This window comes from Camellia sinensis, chromosome 9 (assembly GCF_055761805.1).
Source record: "Camellia sinensis isolate YWXY chromosome 9, ASM5576180v1, whole genome shotgun sequence".
Taxonomy (NCBI): Eukaryota; Viridiplantae; Streptophyta; class Magnoliopsida; order Ericales; family Theaceae; genus Camellia; species Camellia sinensis.
The window spans coordinates 45776849-45799885 of record NC_138969.1 but is presented as its reverse complement, the minus strand read 5'-3'; the positions used below and the strand labels follow the sequence as shown (position 1 = coordinate 45799885).

Below are 23037 nucleotides of genomic sequence, written 5' to 3'. Positions count from 1 at the left end.
AGCCTGAAGAAAACACAAGGTAAAAGTTATTACAAAAATTTCTAAGTATATGAAAGAAGGAAAAAGTGTTAGATGAAAAACACTTACTTGAACAGAGCGTTAAAGCATCAACGCATAGTTTTCGTATTCGCTCAACCCGGCGTTTCGCTCCAGATCGCCTGGTAACAGCAGAGCAGTACTGAGTGCAACGTCGACATTAATATCCTCGGCACTATCATTTGCCATGATTGGCTTATCCTCCAAAGTAATTTCGGGGACCTAGGGGACAGCAGGCTTCTTAGACCCCGAGGTCGTTGCAGAAGATGACTTCGGCTTTTTTGATTTAGGCGATTCGGATGGTTGGGCTTCAGAGTGCCTCTTCTCAGCAGAAGGTTGAGATTTGTCACTCTCAGCCAACTTGGAGATTGGCAGAGCATTCTCAGACTCAATTTTAGTAACTTTAGCCTTTGGCTGAGCCTTTTTTATTTTTTTCGGCTTCGGTGGAGGCAGGGCTTGTGTTGGTTGTGCATCAACATCAGAAGGGATGCTAGCCAAGAGGTGTTTCGCAATTGGTTTTGCGCGACCCATCTCGGCAGTAGAAACTGTTCGGCGTCGACGGCGACGTTGTGATATTGGAATCAAGTATGGAGCTGAGGTTGATGGCTGATCAGCTGGATCGGAATTTGACCCTTGATCTGTCTGAGATGTGGACGCAGTCTATGGAGTTATGGCAGAAGGTGGAGAGAGGCTTTTCTTTTTTCTCTTAGGGACGTCAGGCAGAGCTGACTTATAGGTTGGGATAAAGTTGAGAAGCAAAGGTGCATTCCGTTTATGGACTGGCAGGTTCAGTAGCTTCTTCAAATCCCTGCTGGGGAAGAAGGATTGGCGAAAGTTCTTTGGAGGTTGAGGAAGAACTGCAAAGATAGAACAGCACAGACATTAGAAAAGAATATTAAAAACTTTATGCAAGATAAGAAAACTTATGAAGGGTGGCCCTTACCAGCTCCTTCCCCAAGAACTGTTCGGCTTAAGGGATAAAGATGAAGGTCATCGTTTGGATGAAACTCCCAATTGCCCGAGATGATGAAGTAATCGTCTCCAGCTCCCTTATTGGAGTTTGGGAGGTCGGCTACGATTTTATATTCAGTGGATCTCGGCTTGAGGTAGTAGACATAATCCGTGCCTTTTCTAAGACGACACATGGTATAACAGTAGTGGAAATCGGCAAGTGTAATCTTGGCATTTTCTTATTTGAATAAAGCTATGGTACCAGTAATAACTCGGTAAGAATTGATGGCGAGTTGCATTGGGCTCAACTTATAGAAGTGAAGGATTTGACGAAAAAAAGGGTCAAGTGGAAACTGAAGTCCACACTCAATAACAGCAACCACAAGAAAGGGCATGGAGTTATCCGTAGGCATGATGGAGTCATCATCCCCAGCCAACCTCAGATTGACATCGGCTGGGATTTCAAACTCTTGCCTAAAAAAGTCTATCTTAGAGGGGGTGTTTACCTGATGTTTCCACATACCCATAATATCAGGATAACTAAAGGTATTGGATTTCAGAAGGAAGATGTTTTCCAAAAAGGTTATTCGGACCTCGGCAAAAACCTAGGTTTGAGTTGGTGCAGAAATTTGTAAGGGATGTTTCAGTTTGTCCGAAATTGTGGGTTTTACAAACAAATCCCAAACCTAAGTCTATGGAAACAAAGTTGAAGATACGAATTTGGAAAGACACAAAAAACAGAAACAAGAACGAGTTTCAGAATAAAAAACAGAGATGATCTATCAAGAGCATAAAGAATACAGAAGTATAGGGCCAAGAACAGTGACAACAATACAGGGAAGTGGTGAAACAGTGCGTGTTTTCAAGACATGGGCAAGGGCAAAATAGTGGGAAAAACACATTCAGGTGTATGATTCACAAATTAAAAAGTTTAAAACAAATGCAGTAGTGGTGGCAAGTAATGGAAAGCATCAAGAAATTGAAAACGGAAGGAACAGTAAACTCATCGAAGAAAAGAGGCCGGTGTAAAAATCGCTGAAGTCAGTCAATGGTTACAGAAGTAGTAGAACGGTAGAAAGCTTCACTAGAAGGAAGAATGAAGGCAGTTGCAGAGCTTGAAGTTTGGAACAATGGTGTATTCAAAGGCTAGAGAGAGAACAAGCAAAGGAATTGATGTAAAAGTGAAGAAGATGAAAAAGGGCAAACAAGTTTTTGTCAAAAAAAAAAAAAAAAAAAATTGAAACGGCGGCAAAAGGAAATTAAATGCACCTAGAGCAACGAATGCGCCAGACGGCGCACGCAAACAAGACGGTTTTCTGGCGCGTCATAAGCACGATCCAATAAAAATGAAACGCGTGAATAAACGGTTGAAAAGTAATGTTTGATAGCTCATACGCATGAAGGCGCTTATTAGAAATTCTTGTTCTTTAACGAAGACATGTCGGCCAACACAATGATCTCGGCTGAAAATACTGTGAACTAATGTACTGAAAGAAAGGAATGATATAGGTTACATCACCTCAGAATGCCAAGGTAATAGAACTTAGGGGGCAGTTGTGGGGATATATTTCTGAGTACCAACACGTGGCAAAGTGACGCCGACGTGTCAGCCGAGGTGCCATGTGTCCTGGTCGTTATGCCGAGGTCATCTCGGTTAAGCCGAGGTTATCTTCAAAGATATCGGAATCCGAGATAAGCGGATAAGGGACAATAGTCCTAGAATAAAGAAGAGACTTAGCCAAGATAAGGATAAAGCTCTTAGAGAATTTATCTTTATCTCTTAAGGAGTCCAAAGTAAGTACTGAACAGGAATCCGTAGAAGTTAGGCTTCTATTGGGATTATGATTGAGATAACTATAAAAGAGAGGACCCCCATGGGTCTAAGGTACGCAATTTTATCCTTTGAGCATTGAGTTTAGCATTATTGATTATCTTTGAAAGATATACTGACTTGATCGTCGGAGTGCCCCGGGTGGACGAACCACCGCCGGAATCTTCTCTTTCTGTTACAGGTTAGCCAGGTGTCATCTATTCTGCCAGTGTTCTCCAGCTGATTACTAAACAGACAGTGTAATCAGAAAATCACCCACACAATAAGTATAATATACATGACAAATTTTAAAAATATAAATAATTGGAATCATTAAAATTGTACCACAAAATCAGCTCGAAGTTAATTAAGAGATTCAAGGAGGGAATCATGCTCGACGCATAGAGCTGCCCTGCGGGCGACGAAGGAGGTACGGTAACCATTTTAACAAAATTCACGAACCGGTGTGAGTGTGAGGAGAATATCTGGGCCGCCCATTGCTTGTTTGATTCTCATAAGATGGAGTTGACCCTTCATTCCTTAGCTTTTAGCTTTTATAGCACTAGTGAAGTTTTAGAGAGAGAGAGAGAGAGAGAGTGATAGTGATGGCAGAGAGGGAGAGAGATAGAGGGTCTGAAATGGAGGTTGTTAGCTCTGCTACCACTCCTTGCATCTGTTATACTCTTCTACATGAAAAGCCCTCAAAAGGTTTGATTTTTGTTCCCTCTTTTTACCCTATGAATACATAAACTTGATTTTTAGATACCCGTTTTTGTATGTCCCATTTCAGAGATAAATTCACTCGTATACATACATATGTATACATGATTTTGGATGTCTCTGTCTGTCTGTGGCATAAGATATATTATGCTTGTATATTCATCTGATGATCTGATAAAGGAAATGTGTTTTATTTCATAATGTTTGTTTTATTAAAGTTAGGGTCTAAGTCGGAATGAAATGATTATTCATCAAAATAATTATTCTCGGGTTTGATTACACTAAAAATATAATGGCAAATACATTAATTTCACTAGGTTAATCATTCCATGAGAAAGCCTAAGGAATCATCGTGCCATTCCATTCTATCTCATTCCAATGAACCAAATAGAGCTTTCGGTTCTGTTCTGTTCGGTAGGGGTTTAAGGCAAAATTTAACATTGAACCGAACCCTTTTGGTTTTGTCGGTTGAGGAACCGAAACCGACCACATGTTATAGTTTTCGGTTTAACATAAATGTGTGATTCAGAGAATTTAAGGGTTTTGTAGAAACATATGGAATCCCATCTCAAGAATAAATGAAAAGAGAGTGTGAGGATGCTCTATAAATGCCTCTCTCCCTAACTTTTATTCCAAAACATATAGGATTGGTTACTTATCTTCTAATGTGCAAAAAATTAAAATATAAAAAATATTTAAATATAATATTTCGGTCAGTATTGATGCAAAAAATTTCAGAACCAAAATAAATAGTATTTTACAAGAAATCAACAGAAAAATCACTAGGAGGAGTATAGGAAATGGAAAACTGCATCACTTAACGCTTTACGAGGCCAACCCCTTAGTGTCTTTTCACATGACATTTGTAGATAAATTAAAATAAGCAAGGCTCAACTCCACACTTGTAAAGTTGTAATCATGATTAAAAAATGATATTGGACCATAACCATCTTGACATTCTTTTCTGGTAATCACCATTACCAGGGAATCCATGTAGGACCCCAAAAATTTATTGAAATCAAATAGTATTTGTATATTTTCTCTTTATTTTATTGCGTGATGGGTTTAACTTATTGGATAGAGTGTGTCAAAAAAATGAAGAGAGCCAATGAATTTTAACAATATATTTATATGAAACTGAGTAATTTAAATAAGGTTGTTGGAATCTAATCATCAATTTATTATTATTTTTTATTTTCTTGCGTGATGGGTTTAACTTGTCGGATAGAGTGTGTCAAAAAATGGAGAGAGCCAATGAGTTTTAGCAATATATTTTTATGAAACAGAGTAATTTAAATAAGGTTGTTGGAATCTAGTCATCAATTTTTTATTGTTTTTTTCTTTAATCAATTAAAGGGATTTCAGTAGATGATGGATCTTTATTCTTTTTAATGGTTGTTGGCATAGTTTCATTTCATCATGGTGGCTATTGACTGATTGAGCTTACCAAGTCATATTTCAATAGGAAGGTGCAAATAGACAAGAAAAAGAAACAAAAATCTGATAAAAAAATACTAACCAAAATTTTAGGATGATTATCGGGTGATTTCAATTCTAATTATATTTTAATTCATTGATGCATGCAGGCGTGTGTAGGTTTATTCATATATATGTTCTCATTGTGGTTAATTATATGGAGATTTAGCTGTGTTTTATCACTTTTTGGTGTTACAATTTGAATAATTTGATCAAATGTAAACATTATGCTAATAAAATTCAAATATTTTTGTGACAGCCATATCACAGCGAGTGCAGCCTTCTTGATCACAACAATTTCTGGATATCCAGCAAGCGTATTGTGACACCAAAAGGGGTGATTTCTGGTGCAAGTCCGTCTAATAAGTGATTTTTGTATTAAGAAAGGTCATTTTTCATAAATTTTCACAATACCACGAAACATCATAGTAGATAGATATATGAATCATTACCAATACTTAAAAAGTCTATAATTACTATTTACTACATAAGTATGCATTTGCCAAACTTTAGATTCCATTTCATCATTATAGTATACCCATTATATTTAGTACAATACTAAACAATTTCTTCAAGCAACAATCTTCTGTAGTGCTGTTGATTAATTTTATGTTATGGGGAGGCTGTAAATGATCAAAGCTGTAATTCTTGAGGTCAAAGCTGTAAATGATCATCTGTAAATGATCGTCTGTACTTCTTACTTTTTAATCAAAGCTGTAAATGATCAGTTGAGGTCAAAGGAGGAAACATTGTATCTGTAATGGAAGAGGATTGGCATGAGAATGTCGGGACTGGACAAGTGATAGATTATGGGGAGGCTGTTGTCATGCCAGGTCTGATCGATGTGTAAGATGAGGCAACCATCTTCTTATGAATTTACTTTATTTCTTTGACTTATATAAAATGAAAGAATAATTTATCTTTGTGTTTACTTTTCCTTCTTTCTTCTTTTGCCATACATTAGATGTTGAAAATGGGCCAGGGACCAAAAATACTCTCGACATAAATAATAAGAGAGCCATAAAAAGCTGATATTTTAAATTTAAAAGTGAGGGCATGGAAAATATAGCATGATATATGCATGTAGGACAGGAATATTTTAATGTCAAGTCAATGTATTAATAGATAGTAGGAATTTTGATTAGGATTAAGATTTCATTACTTCCAAAGCTATTAAGATGGCAAAACATGATAGGAAAATAATTTTGAGATGCAAGAAGTCTTTGATATTCCCTAATGAAAAAAATGACAACTTCATGGTTACAGACTTCCTAATTCTTTATTATTGAATTATTTGTTGAAAAACCGTCAAAATTTAAGTTTGTTAGCAAGCGAATTATCTATTGGTTGCATATTAAATGATTGCTAAAGCAGGATATTATTCCCTATGACCTGCAAAGGAGTTTAGAGAAAAGATTTTAACAGTGGGAACAATCCTCTTTAGTAAAAACTCTAGCATTTGATTTATATTTTAATATATTTGTTTCTTTTTGAACCGAAAAATTAATGTGATGACCCTTTTTTTCTTTTTCTTTCTGGTAGTTCTTCAGAATGGGCACATTTCTGTTAGTACTCGTGGTTCATTATTATTTTTTAAATTTGTTTGGTAAACAATTGAAACCTATCTTTTATTTTCAACACTCAATTCTCTGCAGTAAAATTTTCTCTTGCATTGTACTGGATGGAGGTCTCATTCACAATTTTTCCTGGAATGTTGCAATTTTCCTAGATTACATCATTGTTCTCTGGTGAACCAGATTGTACACAGCACGTGTATAGCGATCCCGGTTTCCCTTTTCTTTAATTGTTGTATTCGGACTTAGGTTCCGTGGAGTTAGTTGCTGTGTGCGTCTTATTTACATCCTTTACTCATTGTGTTCGAGTCTTGGGTTGTGTTGGGCAGGTTTGAAACAGGTTGGTTGAATTTGGAAACCAAGAGTAGTTACCCAGATTTTGGCCTTCACGCTCGAGCGGGCCCTTCGTTGTTGTCTGTCCGCTCGAGCGGGGTTTTCGACGCTCGAGCGTAGTTTTCCATCTTCCAGTATCTCCTCTGCAGTGTTGTACGCTCGAGCGGGATTTTTGACGCTCGAGCGGGATGTTGTGTGTGACGCTCGAGCGGGAGAGTTGACGCTCGAGCGGAGACCTGGTTCTGTAAAAGTTCTGGAAGTGTGTATCCGCCGCTCGAGCGGGATTGTTGACGCTCGAGCGGGAGTCTGTGAGTAACGCTCGAGTGGGGCGTTGGACGCTCGAACGGGGCAACTGGGTTAAAGCTCCGTGTTTTGATCTTTTAAATCATTTTTTCCACTTCTCTTATCTCTCTTACTTTTTCAAAAACACCATTGTTGAGCCTCTCACTCTAGAGCTCTACCTTCTCTCTAGGTATTGATCTAGTAGGAGTGATTTCCTCACCTTTGGCCTTTACAAAAAAGTTGTTGATCGTCGAGGGCTATCTTTTGATCCGAATAGTTCGTGGTTTGGAGCATTTTCATTTCCATCATCTTCTTGGTTGGGTGTCATTCTTTGAGGTAGGGATAACATACTCCTTACTATGAGCTTTGTCTTTAAATTTTAGTATTTTGAGATGTTGGGGTTGGTTTGGTAATTTTGTGAAAGTTTGGAACTTTTGTGTAAATTTACAAAAGTTGGGGTTTTAGCTATATAAAGCCTAGATGCATGTTTGGCATGGAAAAAAAGTGAAATTAATGTTAAAACATTAATGAAAATGGAACCTAAGGGTTCTAATGTTAATTATGGAAAATGTCCTAATTGCATCGGTTGATTAATTTGTATAATTAATTGTTGGAAATGAGGAATTGAATTGAGAATGTGGAAATTGGAAAGGGAAAGGCGTTAAGGGGTGTAGTTGGATTATGTATCGCTCACCTGGTTGAAATGTTGATTGTATATCCATTGTTGCATTTATTTTTTGTATAGAAATAACTGCTTTGGGCTATCGGTGGAGGATAGTCTTGATTGTTGTAGACAATGCATGATGATTAGGCAAACAGAAACTAATCACTGGAATGAGTCATTGAGTATGATGATTGAAAGAACACGTTAAATTTATGTGTTGTGTGATGATGTGTATAATTATTGTTTATATGCATTGTGTTGTGTTGGAGGAGATAGGGGATGTACTCCACGGTTTAGGGGAAGATAGGGGATGGACCTCTAAACCGGATGTTGTTGGGAGGAGATAGGGGATGGACTCCGTAGATAGGGCTCATATGCTTATCTAGTGATGTATTGACAGAGTTCATATGCTTGTCATTGGAAGTGTGATAGTGCTTATATGCATATCTGTGGAATTGATGATATAGCTTGTATGCTTATCTGTTGGTATGTGATATAGCTAGTATGCTTATCTATTATGAAATGGGGAAGTGCTTGATATGAGTTACAGTTTCATATGAGTTGTTTGGCCAGGTTCTGAGCCATGGTTATAAAATGAGAATTGAAAGGAACTGGAAAATGAATTGTAACATGGAATTGTATGTCATGAAATTGTAAAGTGTGATAAGAGAAAGTATCACTGTTGGCCATCTATCAACTGCTAATCTTTTAGTCATTGTTCATATTTGGTTTAGCGTATTTCTACTGGGCTGTGGCTCACCCTATATGGGAATATCATTTTCAGGTACAGGTAGCATGCCACCTCCAAGGACATAGCTTGGGAGGCTAGAAGCGGACACACTTTTGTTGTCTTATTTCTTTTTGATGTATTACATGTAAATTCAAGTCAAGGGCTTAATGTGTAAATGAGTTAGTACTCTTTTATTGTAACCAAGTGTTAACTTGGAAAGCTGTAAGCCCGTAGGGCATTTGCTTTTGTCGTTAACATGTAATACTTTTTGTAAGGGAACTCTGATGAATAGAAGAATGTGGAGTTTTTATGTATCAATGCATGTCTATATTGATGGGTTTAATGTTATTATTTTGAGGGCGTTACAACGTGCAACTAGTGGGGCATGGTTTCGCTATTTGAATTCCCACCTGGATTGATGATTCCGTTTGAACCAGGTGGAACGGGTCGGACTGATCCACGCTCCTCAAGCCTATGTCCAAATGACCAAGTCCACCAGAAGACCTGCACAAGAGTTCAACGGGGAACGGGGAGTCCCCCAGCGAACCCTCCGATGAGCAAGTTAGAGAGAGAAGTAGAATGTAGAGTCACTACAACAAAAAGCATTTTCTGCGACGTTTTTTAGCAACAAAATTGAATTTGGTTGCCAATTGTATTTTTTTAGCGACAATATACGTGTTGGTCGCCAAAAAATACACCATTAGCAACAAATATTTCAATTCGTCGCGAAAAATGGTTGGCGCGAATTTAATTTTTCGCGCGGGAGCGCTAAAAACGTTTTGGCGACGAAATTAATATATGGCGACGAAACTGTTTGTCGCCAATTTTCGACTTTTTGGCGACAGAATTAAACTAGTCGCTGAAAGGTGAGTGCTATTTATGGCAACAAAATTATTTTCGTCGCCAATAAATTTATTATCAAAACGACGTCGTTTTGAATCTTTTTTTTTTTTTTTTTTTAAGTGAATAAACAAAACTGACCTAAAAGAGATTTCTTCATCTTCTCATTTCAGAATCTGCAGCGGCACAAACAGAGGCAGCAAACAGGTATTTTTCTCTCCCTCTTCTTCGTCTCTCTTTCCCTCTCCCTCTCATTTTCCCTCTCCCTCTCCCTCTCCCTCTCACTCTCACTCACTCACACTGTGAGAGTTTCGAATCTGTCTTTTTTTTTTTTTTTTAAATGACTTTTAAGTGAATAAACAAAAGTGACCTAAAAGGAGACTTCTTCATCTTCTCAGTTCCGAATCTGCAGCGGCACAAACAGGTATTTTTCTCTCCCTCTTCTTCGTCTCTCTTTCCCTCTCCCTCTCCCTCTCACTCTCACTCACTCACACTGTGAAAGTTTCGGACTAATTTTGTGAGTTTCGGACTGATATTGTGATTTTCGGGATTGATCTATTCTAATTTTTGGACTGATTTTGAAACTAATTTTCGGGACTGGTATGTTCGGAATTTTTGGACTGATTTTTGTAAGAAACAAAATCTAGAGCTTTTTCAAGAGATGCAAGGATGGTTTATATAAGACTTTATAGAGAATTTATGGTGTCTTCTCTGTTCTTGTGATTGATTTTGGAGCTGTGATAATCTCTGTTCTTGTGATTGATTTTGGAGCTGTGAAAATTTTGGTGTCTGTCTCTGTCTCTGTTCTTTTTTATTTTTTATTTTTTTTATTTCTTGGTGATGTATTATATAGCATTAGAAGGCAAAAAGGTAAATGGATGTTACCAAGAAAACAGAGATCAAACTTAAGCTCGTTTGTTTAAGTGAAAGTTATTTTTTATTTTCTGTATTTTCTATAGTTTTTTATGAAGGAAAACAAAAGTTAACAAAAAAATATATTTTTTATAGTCAATGAAAAAGAATTTGTTTGGGTGAAAAATATTTTTCATTGTTAAAAAGTGAAAAAATATTGTTTGGATTAATATTTGCCACCGCTGTCAGTGTGTCGATGAGGCCCATCGATTGTGAGCACACAGCATGACATGGCATTAAGAAGCATATGTTAATGGGATATTCAAGAGCATTGGCTAAGATCATCTTTGCCATTGGTTTAGATGGAGTATGCAAAATATGACTCTTGTTTTGTTTTGTTGGGTATGTGAATGAACCAGGGAACTTGCATTTTTTTTGTATTTTTATTCAAGTGGTGTGTCATGAGGGTGGACCACAGTTTTGTGTTGAATATTCTTACAAGTTACAACTATTCATTGCCCAAAAAATTATAGATATTTTGTGTATCGGTGACCCTTTTAATAATTTCATCATATAACATTCATTTCATGTCCACTCTCCGTTAATTTCATGTACAGTGCAATTTAATTTAAACTTTGATTTACAATTCAAATGTTATAGGTTATTGGCTAATGCGAAGAGATAAAAAAGCTGCAATCATTCGTTGGGGGCAATTACTACATCAAGTAAGCTTTGACTATATTTTAGGGCATTTTAAATTTATTTATCAAGTTAGTCATTTTAGTTTCTACACCTATGATCTTGAAACTATATAACCTTATTAAATTTAATAAGTCTAGTTGTCAATCAACGGTATGCACTCATCTATTCTCTTCTCTTCTCATTCAACATCCAAATAGTAGACTTCAAGAGTCCAAATAGCATACTCAAACGATTGTCAAGCATGAGCTAGGTAGCGAATGGCGAGAGCGGTAGAGGTGTTTGGCGTAGATGAGGCAAGGAGGGGCGTGGCCGTGGGTTTGTTAGGCGTGGCCGTAGGGTAAGGGTCGCCGGAGGGGGGGACTCTCTCTTTCTCTCTCCCCCCTTCTTCAGCTTCTTATTTTTTCTGTTGGCAAATTGTGCTTGTCTCTCTTTGCCCTATAAATTGCAATTTCTATGCCCTAATTGAATTTTTTTTCTTGCCAAGTGCCTTTTTAGAATTTTTTTTAGGGGTGTTGTTGTGATGTTTGGTTTCTCTCATTAGAGTTCAAATCCCATTTTTCTTGTCTGTCAAATGTTCGATAAAATGCATCAATGATGGCCTACTGTGATTTTGTTTATTAGATCCATTTTTTTTTTTGACTTTTGGATCTTTGAGAATATAATTTAGGAGAATTTTGGACTCAAATACAATTTAGGAGAATATAATTTAGTTTTCTTGGTGGGTTTGTTTTTTGTGTTTATCTACAAATTGAAGTTGTGGAAGTATGTATATATAGTAAATTTAGGATCTTTAATTAATCATTTTTTAGTATTTGTCACTCCATGTATTTCAGTTATAGTGTTTTCAGTGAGAGTCTGTAATTGTACATGAATTATTTGAAATACTACAATTATTTGATTTTCAGGAACACTCAGTCGCTGCTTTCACCCGTGTTCTTGATGAGGCCAGTGTTGTTCTTCTCTTCAGAGACAAAGTCTATCTTCATCCCGATAAGGTACGTACACATATATATAAATAATAGTTTTCTTGTTAGAAGAAGATTCTTATAAGTTGATTTATGTGGGACTAGTGATTTGTGCTTGTGTTAGAATATAACTAACAATTTTGTTGATGAAATTTGTGTGTGTTTATTAGTCACAAAAGTTTTGTGTATCTCATTATGGCTAATATGTATATTTTGCGTTGCCAAAAATCACATGTTATTTTTGTTTTATTATTTTCTTGTTGGTCTTTGGTTGTGTACACTACACGGGGAATGAGTTTACTCTGTATTGCGGAGATGAAGGTTTAAGTTTTATGTTTCCCTCTGTATGGTTATTGTCTAATTTTAGAGTTAAAAAGAGTCCAAAATACATTCGTTAGTTGCACTATGAGAACTAAGCAACTGTTTCTCTACAGAGAACAGTTCCAAAACCTCTGATTTTGCAGCAAGGGATTGAGGATAAAATATATGGACACAATCACCATCAAAATCAGCACTAAGTGGCCCACATATAAGAGGGTTGATCTTGACTGTATGGTCATCGTGAACATAAACCGACAAAGCTTGCAGGGAATGCTTATGCGTTGTCGGAGGTCTATTGATGAAAACAATATCCCCATCCATTATCCGTCGATGTACCACTTGACCAGGTCTTAAAAAAGTATGCCCCTTTGAACCTTCCCTCAGCGAGTAGGTTGACAAACCATCCCTATAGGTTAAACACAACTTTTCATCAACCAGCTTCTGCAGATACTGCATGTTATATTGAGTAACTCTCTCCTCAAATGTTATCCGTTGAGCAATTTCAAAAGGTAGTCCAATCTTATTGACTCCTTTATATGCATCACCTGTAATAACACTCCGTGAGGAGAATCCACAACCCTTTCTGATAAATAGGGTTTTCATCTTCTCAAGCCATGCTTTAGTAGTAGAATCGCTTTGCTCTTTGTTAATCCCAAATCGTGTATCCATGTCATGAGATGCCTTGTAGAAGAAATATGCACGAAAAGACAAGAAAACAACAGTTGTTCATGAACATTTGCACAATTTAATTGCCAAAGGTTTGACTAAATTATCAATCATATTCTCAATAAAGAACAAATGTCACCCAAGTAAATAGTAAACCAGCATCAACTACACAAAACACCATCTTCTAAAACGGATCATCATTCTCAGATAATTCAAATAAGCAATGCAATGGACATGATTGATGAGATCTATTAAAATAAGCAATGCAATGTACATAAAATGGATCATCATTCTCAGATAATTCTGTATAGTTTTTAATTAGTTTTTCTCTCAAATCCTCAAAGCAATAAAGTGCCCCCACTAAGGGTCAGCCAAACTTCCTTTGAATTAGCAACAGACATGATTGATGAGATCTATTAAATTAATAGAGTGGTGTCACACAAAATTCTAAACAAAACATGGTACATAGATGTAATCATCATAGCATTATGGCACTAAAAGTAATTTGTATATTCAACATGGGATAACTTCAAATAGTGCTTGTGTTGTAAAAGCTCACGTAGTGTACACAAATACTTGTTTCAATTTTACCCCAATATATTGATTACCCAGGAAGCTTCTGAACTTGATCTTTGATCAGTAAGTTCTATAAATTCTTGAGCCATTCTAAATTTTGTTAGTTTGGAGTTAATAAATTAGAAGTCGAACTACGTCGTTTTGCATTTTATTTTTTTATTTTTTTATTTTTTTTTTAAGACTTGACCGACCCTTTTGGTGAATAAACAAATAATTATCAATATTAAAAGATGAGGGTCCAAAAGAAAAAAGGTCTGAGGCAAATAGCAGCACTCTAAATTGTTTCCTTGGTGTCTAATATTTGTCTATTTCCATCTAATTTGTAGGTATATACAAGTGGGGAATGCAGTTGCATTTTTAGTATCTATGGCATTCGGAAGTATGTTGGCAAAGGGAAGCTAAGGAGTCTCAAATAATGAACTCTTGACAACAACTGATCTGAAATTCCCTATGAGTCCTGCACAATTGTTTGCGTGAATAGCATTGGATTAATTAACCATTCTTAAAGTGAGTTCAATCTTGGCAAAATTCATTCTTAACAATCTTGTTGAAGAAAATTTTAAACTCACATTGAGTAGTAGACCATTCATAAAAACCATATATGGTCATTGTAGCTTGTAATTCAAATTTCCATTTTCTTCTTGTATTATCTTGAAAAATATCTGGTTAAGTACATTGAAAGATATGTAACCTTATTTTTAGCTTTTTCTTTTTGGGCCTAGACCCATTTCTGTTTGCAGAGTGCTGGTGGACCGGGCACTGGAAGTGATATTGGGCTGATTGCGAGGTTCTGCTGTGGGCCCTTTCTCGGTCCATATTTCCTCACACGACCCATTATGCTGTGGGCCCTTTTTAGGTGGATTTCAGTTTGTAGTTAGTGGATTATTAATCATCTTGTGTGGTAAAGATGATGCTTGTGCAAGTTTTCTTTAACATATTAAAGATGATGCTTCATTTGCTGCTATGATGATGGTTTTATTTGCATCTGATTCTGTCTGTTTCTTTTACCAGTATATGAATGTTTTTAGTTGCAGCTGCTAATCCATGTAATTTCTGTGTTTCTTGTCTTTTTTTATTGAAACAGGAATTATCATTAGTTTGCTCATGTTTTCTATTGAATGATTTTCATTTATACCAGCATGCTATTTACTAGTTCCATGCCTATTTACATGATCAGGACAAATGGCAGAACATGGGTATTAGTACTGGAAGTGTTTCATTTATCTGAATAGTCCATGGGAAAACATTATTAAAAAAATTGTGGAGTACTTCATTCGTTGATTATGTTTCTCATGCATAGATTGTTAAATTATCCCAGGATGACAAATGCTGTCAACTTGTTATGCAGCTTTTGTTTTTGGTGTGTATGCTAGGGCTCAGCTTGTATGAGGCTGATTCTGCCTCTTTGTCAATCAGCCAAACTGTGCATAGCTCAAACACAGCATAGATGTTTGTTTTCATTACTATGAGTTTGATTAGTTTACCAATCAGTTGATTTAGCTTCCATTCAGTTGTAAAACTGCCCATGCCCCCTTGAGATACCAACCCAAAGAGAAAAGTTGGCAGGTAGTTTAAACTTTAAAGCCAACAAGGAATTGTGCAGAACAAATTCAGCAGTGGTAGTGTATTGTATTCAGCAGTGGTAATTTGCATTAGTAAAAATATAATAGTATATAGATGACACCTTCTGGAAAAAGAAATGAATAAGGGATTAAACTAATGAACTAGCTTGGTTAGACTTGATATCTACCTTGTGTGTCACCGACTCACAAACACTACACACTTGCACCCAATCCTGCTAGTTAAAGTTAAGTTCAACTGCTGGAAATAGGTTATCACTATTCCCATGTCTATATGATCAGGAGCCTCTAGATGGTTTGATACCATACAACCACTAGAGAGCCCAGAATTTTTTTCTTTTCAACATTCCACTTTATTCATCTCATCTTTGGCATGTGCTTTCTACATCTCGTAGTTTCAAACATACAGTGCAGGTACATCAGGATGTTTAAGTGACTAGTTTCTGTGTCTCTGCAGCATAGGAGTTTTGCTGCACTACTTTAATCTTTGGTTTTCAGGAAATGATCAGACATATCCAGAGTGGTATGCTGTAAGCAATGGTTAAATTGCTTGATCTGTTCCACAATAATGCCAATGATTGTTATTAGGTTTCCCTTGAGTGTGCAAAAATTTTGTCACGCTGCTATCACACATTTGTATAATATCTACAAATATTATGTTTATTTTTATGTGGCTCCTTTTTTTTTTTTTTCCCACATAACTTTCAGGATTTAATTAATGATGGAAGCATCTTAGTAAGTGAAGTAAATTTCAGATTATTGTCATACTGTGGTCTATTAATGTATGCTTTCTCACACTCCTACTTGTCATTTGGATTCATCTTCTCATTTCAAGTTTAGCATTTCTTTTTCTTCTCTACATTGTCCTTTCTTTCAGAATGTGCCCCCTGCAATACTTCTTAGGTTCTTGCGGGAGCACAGGTCAGAATGGGCAGACAACAGTATTGATGCTTATTTAGCTGCAGCTGTCAAAGTTGGTCCCTGTATTTTACCAAGGGCTCGAGCTGGAAGTTTTGGGGGCCAAGTAATTCTTCCACTAGCTCATACTATTGAGCACGAAGAGGTAAGTTATTTATTCTTGATTTACTGCTGAAATCACTATAAGGTTGATCTTTTTTAATTCAAATTGACCTGTTGAATTGTAATGGTTTTCTTCAATTGTTGACATTAATTATACATCTCTATTTGTCCTTATTAGTTATTGGAGGTCATTAAGTTGGAAGGTGTTGGCCATTATCCTGAAGATGCAATAATGCCTAGAGTGACATGTTTCTCTTGCAAGTAAGTCTTGTTTCTTAACATTGTGTATTATATTTACTACATGAATAATAACGATCTCATTTAAAAATTTGTTTTATTGTTTCTTTTGAAGTTGTTTACAAATTGACAGGAAGCTTTGAAAAAGCGACATGAAGAGTCTTTAGAGCCTGGGGCAATACCTTTAACTCAAGAGCAGCTGTCAATCGAGATTCTTGGAAAGAAATCGGGATACTAAAAAGGCTTTGGAGTTAGTCCAAAACCATCATCATCTAGATCTTCTGTTACTGCACAAGCACATACTGAGGTGGTTTCAAGCCTACAAAAAGAACTAGAGTCATTGAAGAATTTGTCCAAGGTCCAGCAAGAACAAATTACATCAGAGGAATCTTATTAACAAACACTTTTGTAAGTATATTTTTCATAATTTACTTTTCAAATCACTACAAGCATTTCATTTAATATTTCTGGTTGTGTTTAACAAACGGGACCTTGATTGGATCTCCAGTTAGAAAATTAGAAAAAAAAATTGTAAAACACAAGACTTAAAAGGCCCGTTAGGGGGCCAAAATTGCAAAATGACCATCGAAACCACCGAAACTTGGCACAGGCAGCTTGTTCAAGCCTAAATAGACTTGTAGGAAAAAACGGGACCTCTATTGGATCTCCGGTTAGAAAATTAGAAGGAAAATTGTAAAACACAAGACTTAAAAGGCCCGTTCGGGGGCCAAAATTGTGAAATGACCACCGAAACCACCGAAACTTGGCACAGACAGCTTGTTCAAGCTTAAATAGACTTGTAGGAACAAACGGGACCTCGATTGGATCTCCGGTTAGAAAATTAGAAGGAAAATTGTAAAACACAAGACTTAAAAGGCCCGTTCGGGGGTCGAAATTGCGAAATGACCACCGGAACCACCAAAACTTGGCATGGATGGATTTTTCAAGCCTAAATAGACTTGTAGGAACAAACGGGACCTAGATTGGATTTCCGGTTAAAAAATTAGAAGGAAAAATGTAAAACACAAGACTTAAAAGGCCCGTTCGGGAGCCGAAATTTCGAAATGACTACCGAAACCACCGAAACTTGGCACGGACAGCTTGTTCAAGCCTAAATAGACTTGTAGGAACAAACGGGACCTCAATTGGATCTCCGGTTAGAAAGTTAGAAGGAAAATTGTAAAATACAAGACTTAAAAGGCCCGTTCGGGGGTTGAAATTGCGAAATGACCACCGAAACCACCGAAACTTGACACGGACAGCTTGTTCAAGCCTAAATAGACTTGTAGAAACAAACGGGACATCGATTGGACTTTCGGTTAAAAAATTAGAAGGAAAAATGTAAAACACAAGACTTAAAAGGCCCGTTCGGGGGCCGAAATTTCAAAATGACCACCGAAACCACCCAACTTGGCACAGATAGCCTTTTCAAGCCTAAATAAACTTGTAGGAACAAACAGGACCTCTATTGGATCTTCGGTTAGAAAATTAGAAGGAAAATTTGTAATACACAAAACTTAAAAGGCTCGTTCAGGAGCCGAAATTACGAAATGACAACCAAAACCACCAAAACTTGGCACGGACAGCTTGTTCAAACCTAAATAGACTTGTAGGAACAAACGGGACCTCGATTGGATTTCCGGTTAGAAAATTAGAAGAAAAAATGTAAAACACAAGACTTAAAAGGCCCGTTCGGGGGCCAAAATTGCAAAATGACCACTGAAACTATCGAAACTTGGCACGGGTAGCTTGTTCAAGCCTAAATAGAGTTGTATGAGCAAACAGCACCCGATTGGACTTCCCGTTACAAAATTAAAATCAAAATTGTGAAGTTCATATCGAGTTTTTTTTTTTTGTCAATCTAATATTGTTTTTTCTTTTTTCATGTGACAGATTGACAATGGTGGAAAATAGTTTGGGCTGCATCAGAAGATTTGATTTTGTGTTTTTGGAAATATTTTGACATAGGATTTTGGTAAATGATTTATGGATTAAATGTTTAGCATCAAAATATTTGGTGTTGTGTTTTTGCAAATATTTTGACATAGGATTTTAGTAAATAACTTGTTGGTTAGATGTTTAACATCAAAATATTTGGTTGTAATTTTGAAAATATTTTGACATAGGATTTGGTAATGTATTTATGGGTTTGATATTAGTAGTTTGTAAGTACTTTGGTATGCATGTTTTAGATTGTCAGAGAATTGTAATTATGTTTATTGGGATTTTTCATAGCTATTAATTTTGAATTAGAATGAATGTCTTGCACAGGTGCATTATTATTTATATTACATTTGTTTATATATTGTGCACAGGAAAATAGGTGTTTTGGATTATTTTGAACAGGAAAATTATTAAAATCAAAATTTGTGTAGTGAATTTTTAGTAACAGGTGGTGTTTTTGTCATTGTTAATATATTTGGCGACAACATATTGTTTTTGTCGCTAAAAGTTAGTGGTTATTCCAGGAACATTTAGCAACCAAAACTTACTCGTCGCTAAAAACGTGATTTTTAGCGACCAAATTAATTTTGTCGTTAAATAGTACTTTTGGCGACGCATTTATTTGTCGCTAAAAGTACATAGCCTATCCAAATTTTAACCTTTTAGCAACAAATTGTAATTTTATAGCGACAAAATATATGATTTTTGGCGACCAATTTTGCTTGTCGCTAAATGTCTACATACGGTGACAATTTCTGATTTCGTCGCCAATACTTTTAGTGACAGGGCTTTGGCGACAAGTTGTATATTTTGTCGCCGATTCGTTTGGCGACGGAATTAGTACTTTTGGCGACGAAATTTGTGGGTCGCCAAATGTGTTTTTTGTTGTAGTGAGTTGGATTAGAGATAGAAAATTCTTCCCGTCTTCGACGTCTGCTTATATCCTCTAGTAATCTGTTAAAATATATGTATTATTGATTGATATATGTTGATGTGTTGTGATATTGATATTACAAGGATTCCTATTATATAGGAGAGGATTTGGGTAGTAGGTGAGGAGTAGGTGAGGGTACATTGGTGGTAGGTGTAGTAGGTGTGGTAGTAGGTGGTGGTAGGTGTAGATACATTTTAACAGCCCCCCGCAAACTCAAGGAGGATAGGAACTAACCAACTTGAGTTTGGAGAGAGTTACAAAACAAGAAAATACATAAAAATAAAAGAGGATAAGAGACACTGTATGGTCGTGTCAGACCATTGGTGAAGACACTGGATGGTGGTGTCATAACGTTGTAGAGGACACTGTATGGGGGTGTCATAACCATGTAGAAGACAGTTTATGGGGTCATGTCGGACCGTTGTAGCAGACACTGTTGTGACAGTTGTTGTGACAGTTTACGGAGTCTTGCTGGACCCTTGTAGAAACTAACTGGAATCAATGTCGGGACAGTTTACAGAGTCTTGTCGGACCCTTGTAGAAACTAACCGGAATCAATGTCGGGACAGTTTACAGAGTCTTGTCGGACCCATAAAGGAGCTAACCGAAATTAATGTCGGGACAGTTTACAGAGTCTTGTCGGACCCATAAAGGAGCTAACCGGAATCAATGTCGGGACAGTTTACAGAGTCTTGTCGGACCCCTAAAAAGTCGCACCCTCAAAAGGTGTGCCCAATCTATCAAAAGGCGTGCCATCAAAAAGCGTGCCCAATCCATAAAAAGATGTGCCGGACATGATGGCGAGGCACGTGAGTGCCTTGGCTGGCACGCCCGTTTGTCGTCTGGCGAAGTGGCGCGCGATACGCGTGGCTGCCTTGGCTATATAACCAAGATGAAGGCAGAGGCTGAGGCAGAGAAAAAACTGAGAGAAACCTCTGAAAAATCCTTCGTGTTGCTGAGAAAGAGAGTTCCTTGTGCTGAGAGAGATAGTCTGTAACACTTTGTTGCCCAGAAAATGGCTTCGTCTTCCCGTGGACTGCTCACCCTCTTTCCCGACCTCAACGAGTCAACAAGAGAGAGAACTGGAGCGGTGGCACTGGAACCTCAACCGAGTGCCCCGGAGTTTACTCCGCTGAACTTTCCGATGCGGTCTGTGGAGCAAAGAATGGCAGTGCAGTCGGATGTGGAAGCCAATCAGTATACATTAAAGTCATGTGTGGAAACCATGACTGCGGTTACAAACTTGTCGAACCGGCTGCAGAGTAGGGCAAATGAGGTGCAGCAGTTAAACTCTCAGCTGGCTCTGCTCCAACGCATGTATAAGGATGCGCGAGCAGAGATAAGTGTGCTGAAAGCAGAAAACAAGGAGCTGAAGCGGAAAGCCACCGTGATGTTCCGATTTGGAAGTCCGCCATATGCTGTAGTGGAGGAGTATGGGGGAGTGAACGTGCTCGGCGGCGTGGAAAACACAGAGGCAGCACCGTCAAGGGCCGCCCAGGACGGAGGCAAGAAGAAGAGACCGGCGGCAGAGTAGAGAAGGGATGTCGGTGTGTGGCCGTCTGCAGAAAGAAAACAAAGCCGTTGTTGTGTTGTTGTTTTTTTGTTGTTTTTCTTGTTGTTGTTTTTTTTTTTTTTTTTTGGTGTGTAAAATGGTGATCGGGGTGAGCCCCAACATGAATAAAATATGTGTGTTGTGTAAAGTGGTAAAATGTTTGGTTTTTTTTTTTTTTTTTTTTTTGTTTTGTTTTGTTTTGTTTTGTTTTTTTTTTTTTTTTTAATGGAGCATGGGGATGATGAATATATAATGATGAATAAAAATATAATAAAGGTGGGAGTGGGGAACAGACTGTAATGGGTTCTGAAACGGTGGGATGAAAGAGAAAAAAAAAAAATATAAAATAATAATAATAATAATAATAAAAAGAATGGGTTTTAAAAAGAAAAAGGAGGAAGAGATAAAAAAAAATAATAATAAATAAATAAATAAACAAAGTAGTAATGGAAAAAAGTTGTTGCTGGCTCTCTCTCTCAGCATCACGTGGGTGGTGTAAAGAGAGTGGTTGTAAAGGGTGTGTAGAAAATAATAATAAAAGAAATGAGTGGAGAAGGTTGATTAAAAAAAAAAAAGATGGTGGGTTTGAAAGTGGAAATATGACAGAGAGATTCATAATTGTCTTGTCGATAAAGCTCTTTCATGATGGCAACAACACGAGCGAACGGCGATTGGTCAGGGGATCATGGTTGCGGAATCGGCGAGAAATGCATGGAAAATGTTGGTTTTCCAGATTCAATCATTCCAAAGTCGAGAGAACATCAGAGAAAGGGCTTCAAACATGGATTGAGATTCTCTCTCTACTCTCTCTCTAAAGTGCGAGGATAAAAATGAGATTTGGAGTAGCAAACCGCGCTTTGCCTTTGGTACCAAAACACTGTTCTCTCTCTCTCTCTCCCTCTATGTTCGGAGATGACAGATTCGATATATTGGTCTCGGGCTAGAGAGAGAGAGAGAGAGCTTCGGAGATTTTGTAAATTGTCGGTAGAGAATGAGTCGTCCACGAAGTTCGAGAGCCATTCCAGCTCAGCCACGTCGTCGTACGGAACGCAGAATTCGCCAGAGAATTGAGCATCAGTAAAACTCCGGCGAACAAAATTGACGGAGAACTAAGATTCGTTGCCGAAAATCGACGCGTTGCAGCCATCAACGACCATGACGGTCGAAGAATCAGCAGAATTCCAGGGAAGATTGTCGAAGAAAGCATCGTTCATAATAACTTGAGCGTCTTTGGAGAAGTCGAGTAGGTCGTCAATGGTGAATTGGTTATTACCAAACGGTTTGTGATCGGAGAAACAATTTTCCAGCGAGAAATCCTTGTTTCCTGGGGCTGAAAAATAGCCGCCAAAGAAGATCTCCGGAGCCTCCATTGGTGTTTGGTAACGGTTCCTTGGGAATTTAGAGACAGAAAAAGAGAAAGAAAACGGGCGGACTAGGTTGAGGTCCGGCGGGCGGCCAAGGCGAGGTTGCCGCCCGCCGGTGAAGCGAAAAATACTAAGTGTTTAACCTTGCTCTGATACCATGTTAAAATATATGTATTATTGATTGATATATGTTGATGTGTTGTGATATTGATATTACAAGGATTCCTATTATATAGGAGAGGATTTGGGTAGTAGGTGAGGAGTAGGTGAGGGTACATTGGTGGTAGGTGTAGTAGGTGTGGTAGTAGGTGGTGGTAGGTGTAGGTACATTTTAACATAATCATTTCGTTGTCCCTTCCGACCTGTCACCTTGGCCGAAAGTCTATGCTCTAGCTTACCTTGTTCATGGTAAAGTCGTTTTGTCCCGACGGAGAGGGGTTATCGCAACAAATGCTATAAGGGGCTTCATTAATGGCGATGTGCAGTGGCAATAACTTTGCAGATCTTTGTCTGCTTATGTGGCTTGCCCTTCTCTTGCCATGTGTCTTGATGTCATTGGTTCTCGTTGCTACGTGGGGCTTCAGCCATGCTGGGCTTTAGTACTTGAGTTATGTATTGGGTCCTAAATGGTGGGATATAATCTTTATGGGTTTACTCATGTCATGGATGATTAAAAAATGATATTGGATTTTCCATACATCTGATTCATGTATTTGCTGAAAAACTTATATAGTTAGGTTCATTGATCAAGTAGTTTTTGAGGGTTTTAAATTCTCTTTGATATGAGATTCACAAGTTACCTTTATGGCAGGCATGCATATCTTGATGATCCTGGAAGAACAGAATGGGAAGGATTTCCTTCAGGGACTAGAGCAGCTGCTGCTAGTTTGTAGATCTCGGTTCTTTAT

General features: G+C 37.5%; 2 protein-coding genes across 19 annotated transcripts in view; both read left to right on the top strand.

The window, feature by feature from the left end:
- The first annotated feature begins 3140 nt into the window (after positions 1-3140).
- Positions 3141-23037, top strand: part of LOC114285171 (allantoinase) — a 38958-nt gene continuing 19061 nt past the window's right edge. For 16 of the 18 annotated variants that reach the window (XR_014340943.1, XR_014340939.1, XR_014340941.1 and 13 more), the window contains exons 1-4: positions 3141-3505; positions 5253-5346; positions 5722-5839; positions 22941-23014. Coding sequence is in view for 2 of the 18 variants with exons in the window: in XM_082888537.1 (XP_082744663.1) it covers positions 3488-3505; positions 5253-5346; positions 5722-5839; positions 22941-23014 (304 nt within the window). In the remaining 16 variants the exon portion in view is untranslated. Of the gene's footprint in view, positions 3506-5252; positions 5347-5721; positions 5840-22940; positions 23019-23037 lie in introns of all 18 variants that reach the window. The other 2 variants (XR_014340944.1, XR_014340945.1) reach the window with 2 other exon arrangements.
- On the top strand, positions 10625-18577 carry LOC145798571 (homeobox-leucine zipper protein ATHB-14-like). The gene is made up of 7 exons (XM_082886758.1): positions 10625-10993; positions 11876-11965; positions 14221-14354; positions 15982-16141; positions 16277-16359; positions 16451-16743; positions 18229-18577. Exons 1-6 carry the CDS (start codon positions 10940-10942, stop codon positions 16476-16478), a joined length of 549 nt encoding a protein of 182 aa, XP_082742884.1. The 5' UTR covers positions 10625-10939; the 3' UTR covers positions 16479-16743; positions 18229-18577.

Bases quoted from the DNA above. Each gene is read 5' to 3' on its own strand.
- LOC145798571 (XM_082886758.1), top strand. From the start codon at position 10,940: ATGCGAAGAGATAAAAAAGCTGCAATCATTCGTTGGGGGCAATTACTA. The intron at 10,994-11,875 runs GTAAGCTTTGAC...TTTGATTTTCAG, and splicing joins GGGGGCAATTACTACATCAA to GAACACTCAGTCGCTGCTTT. The intron at 16,142-16,276 runs GTAAGTTATTTA...TGTCCTTATTAG, and splicing joins ATACTATTGAGCACGAAGAG to TTATTGGAGGTCATTAAGTT.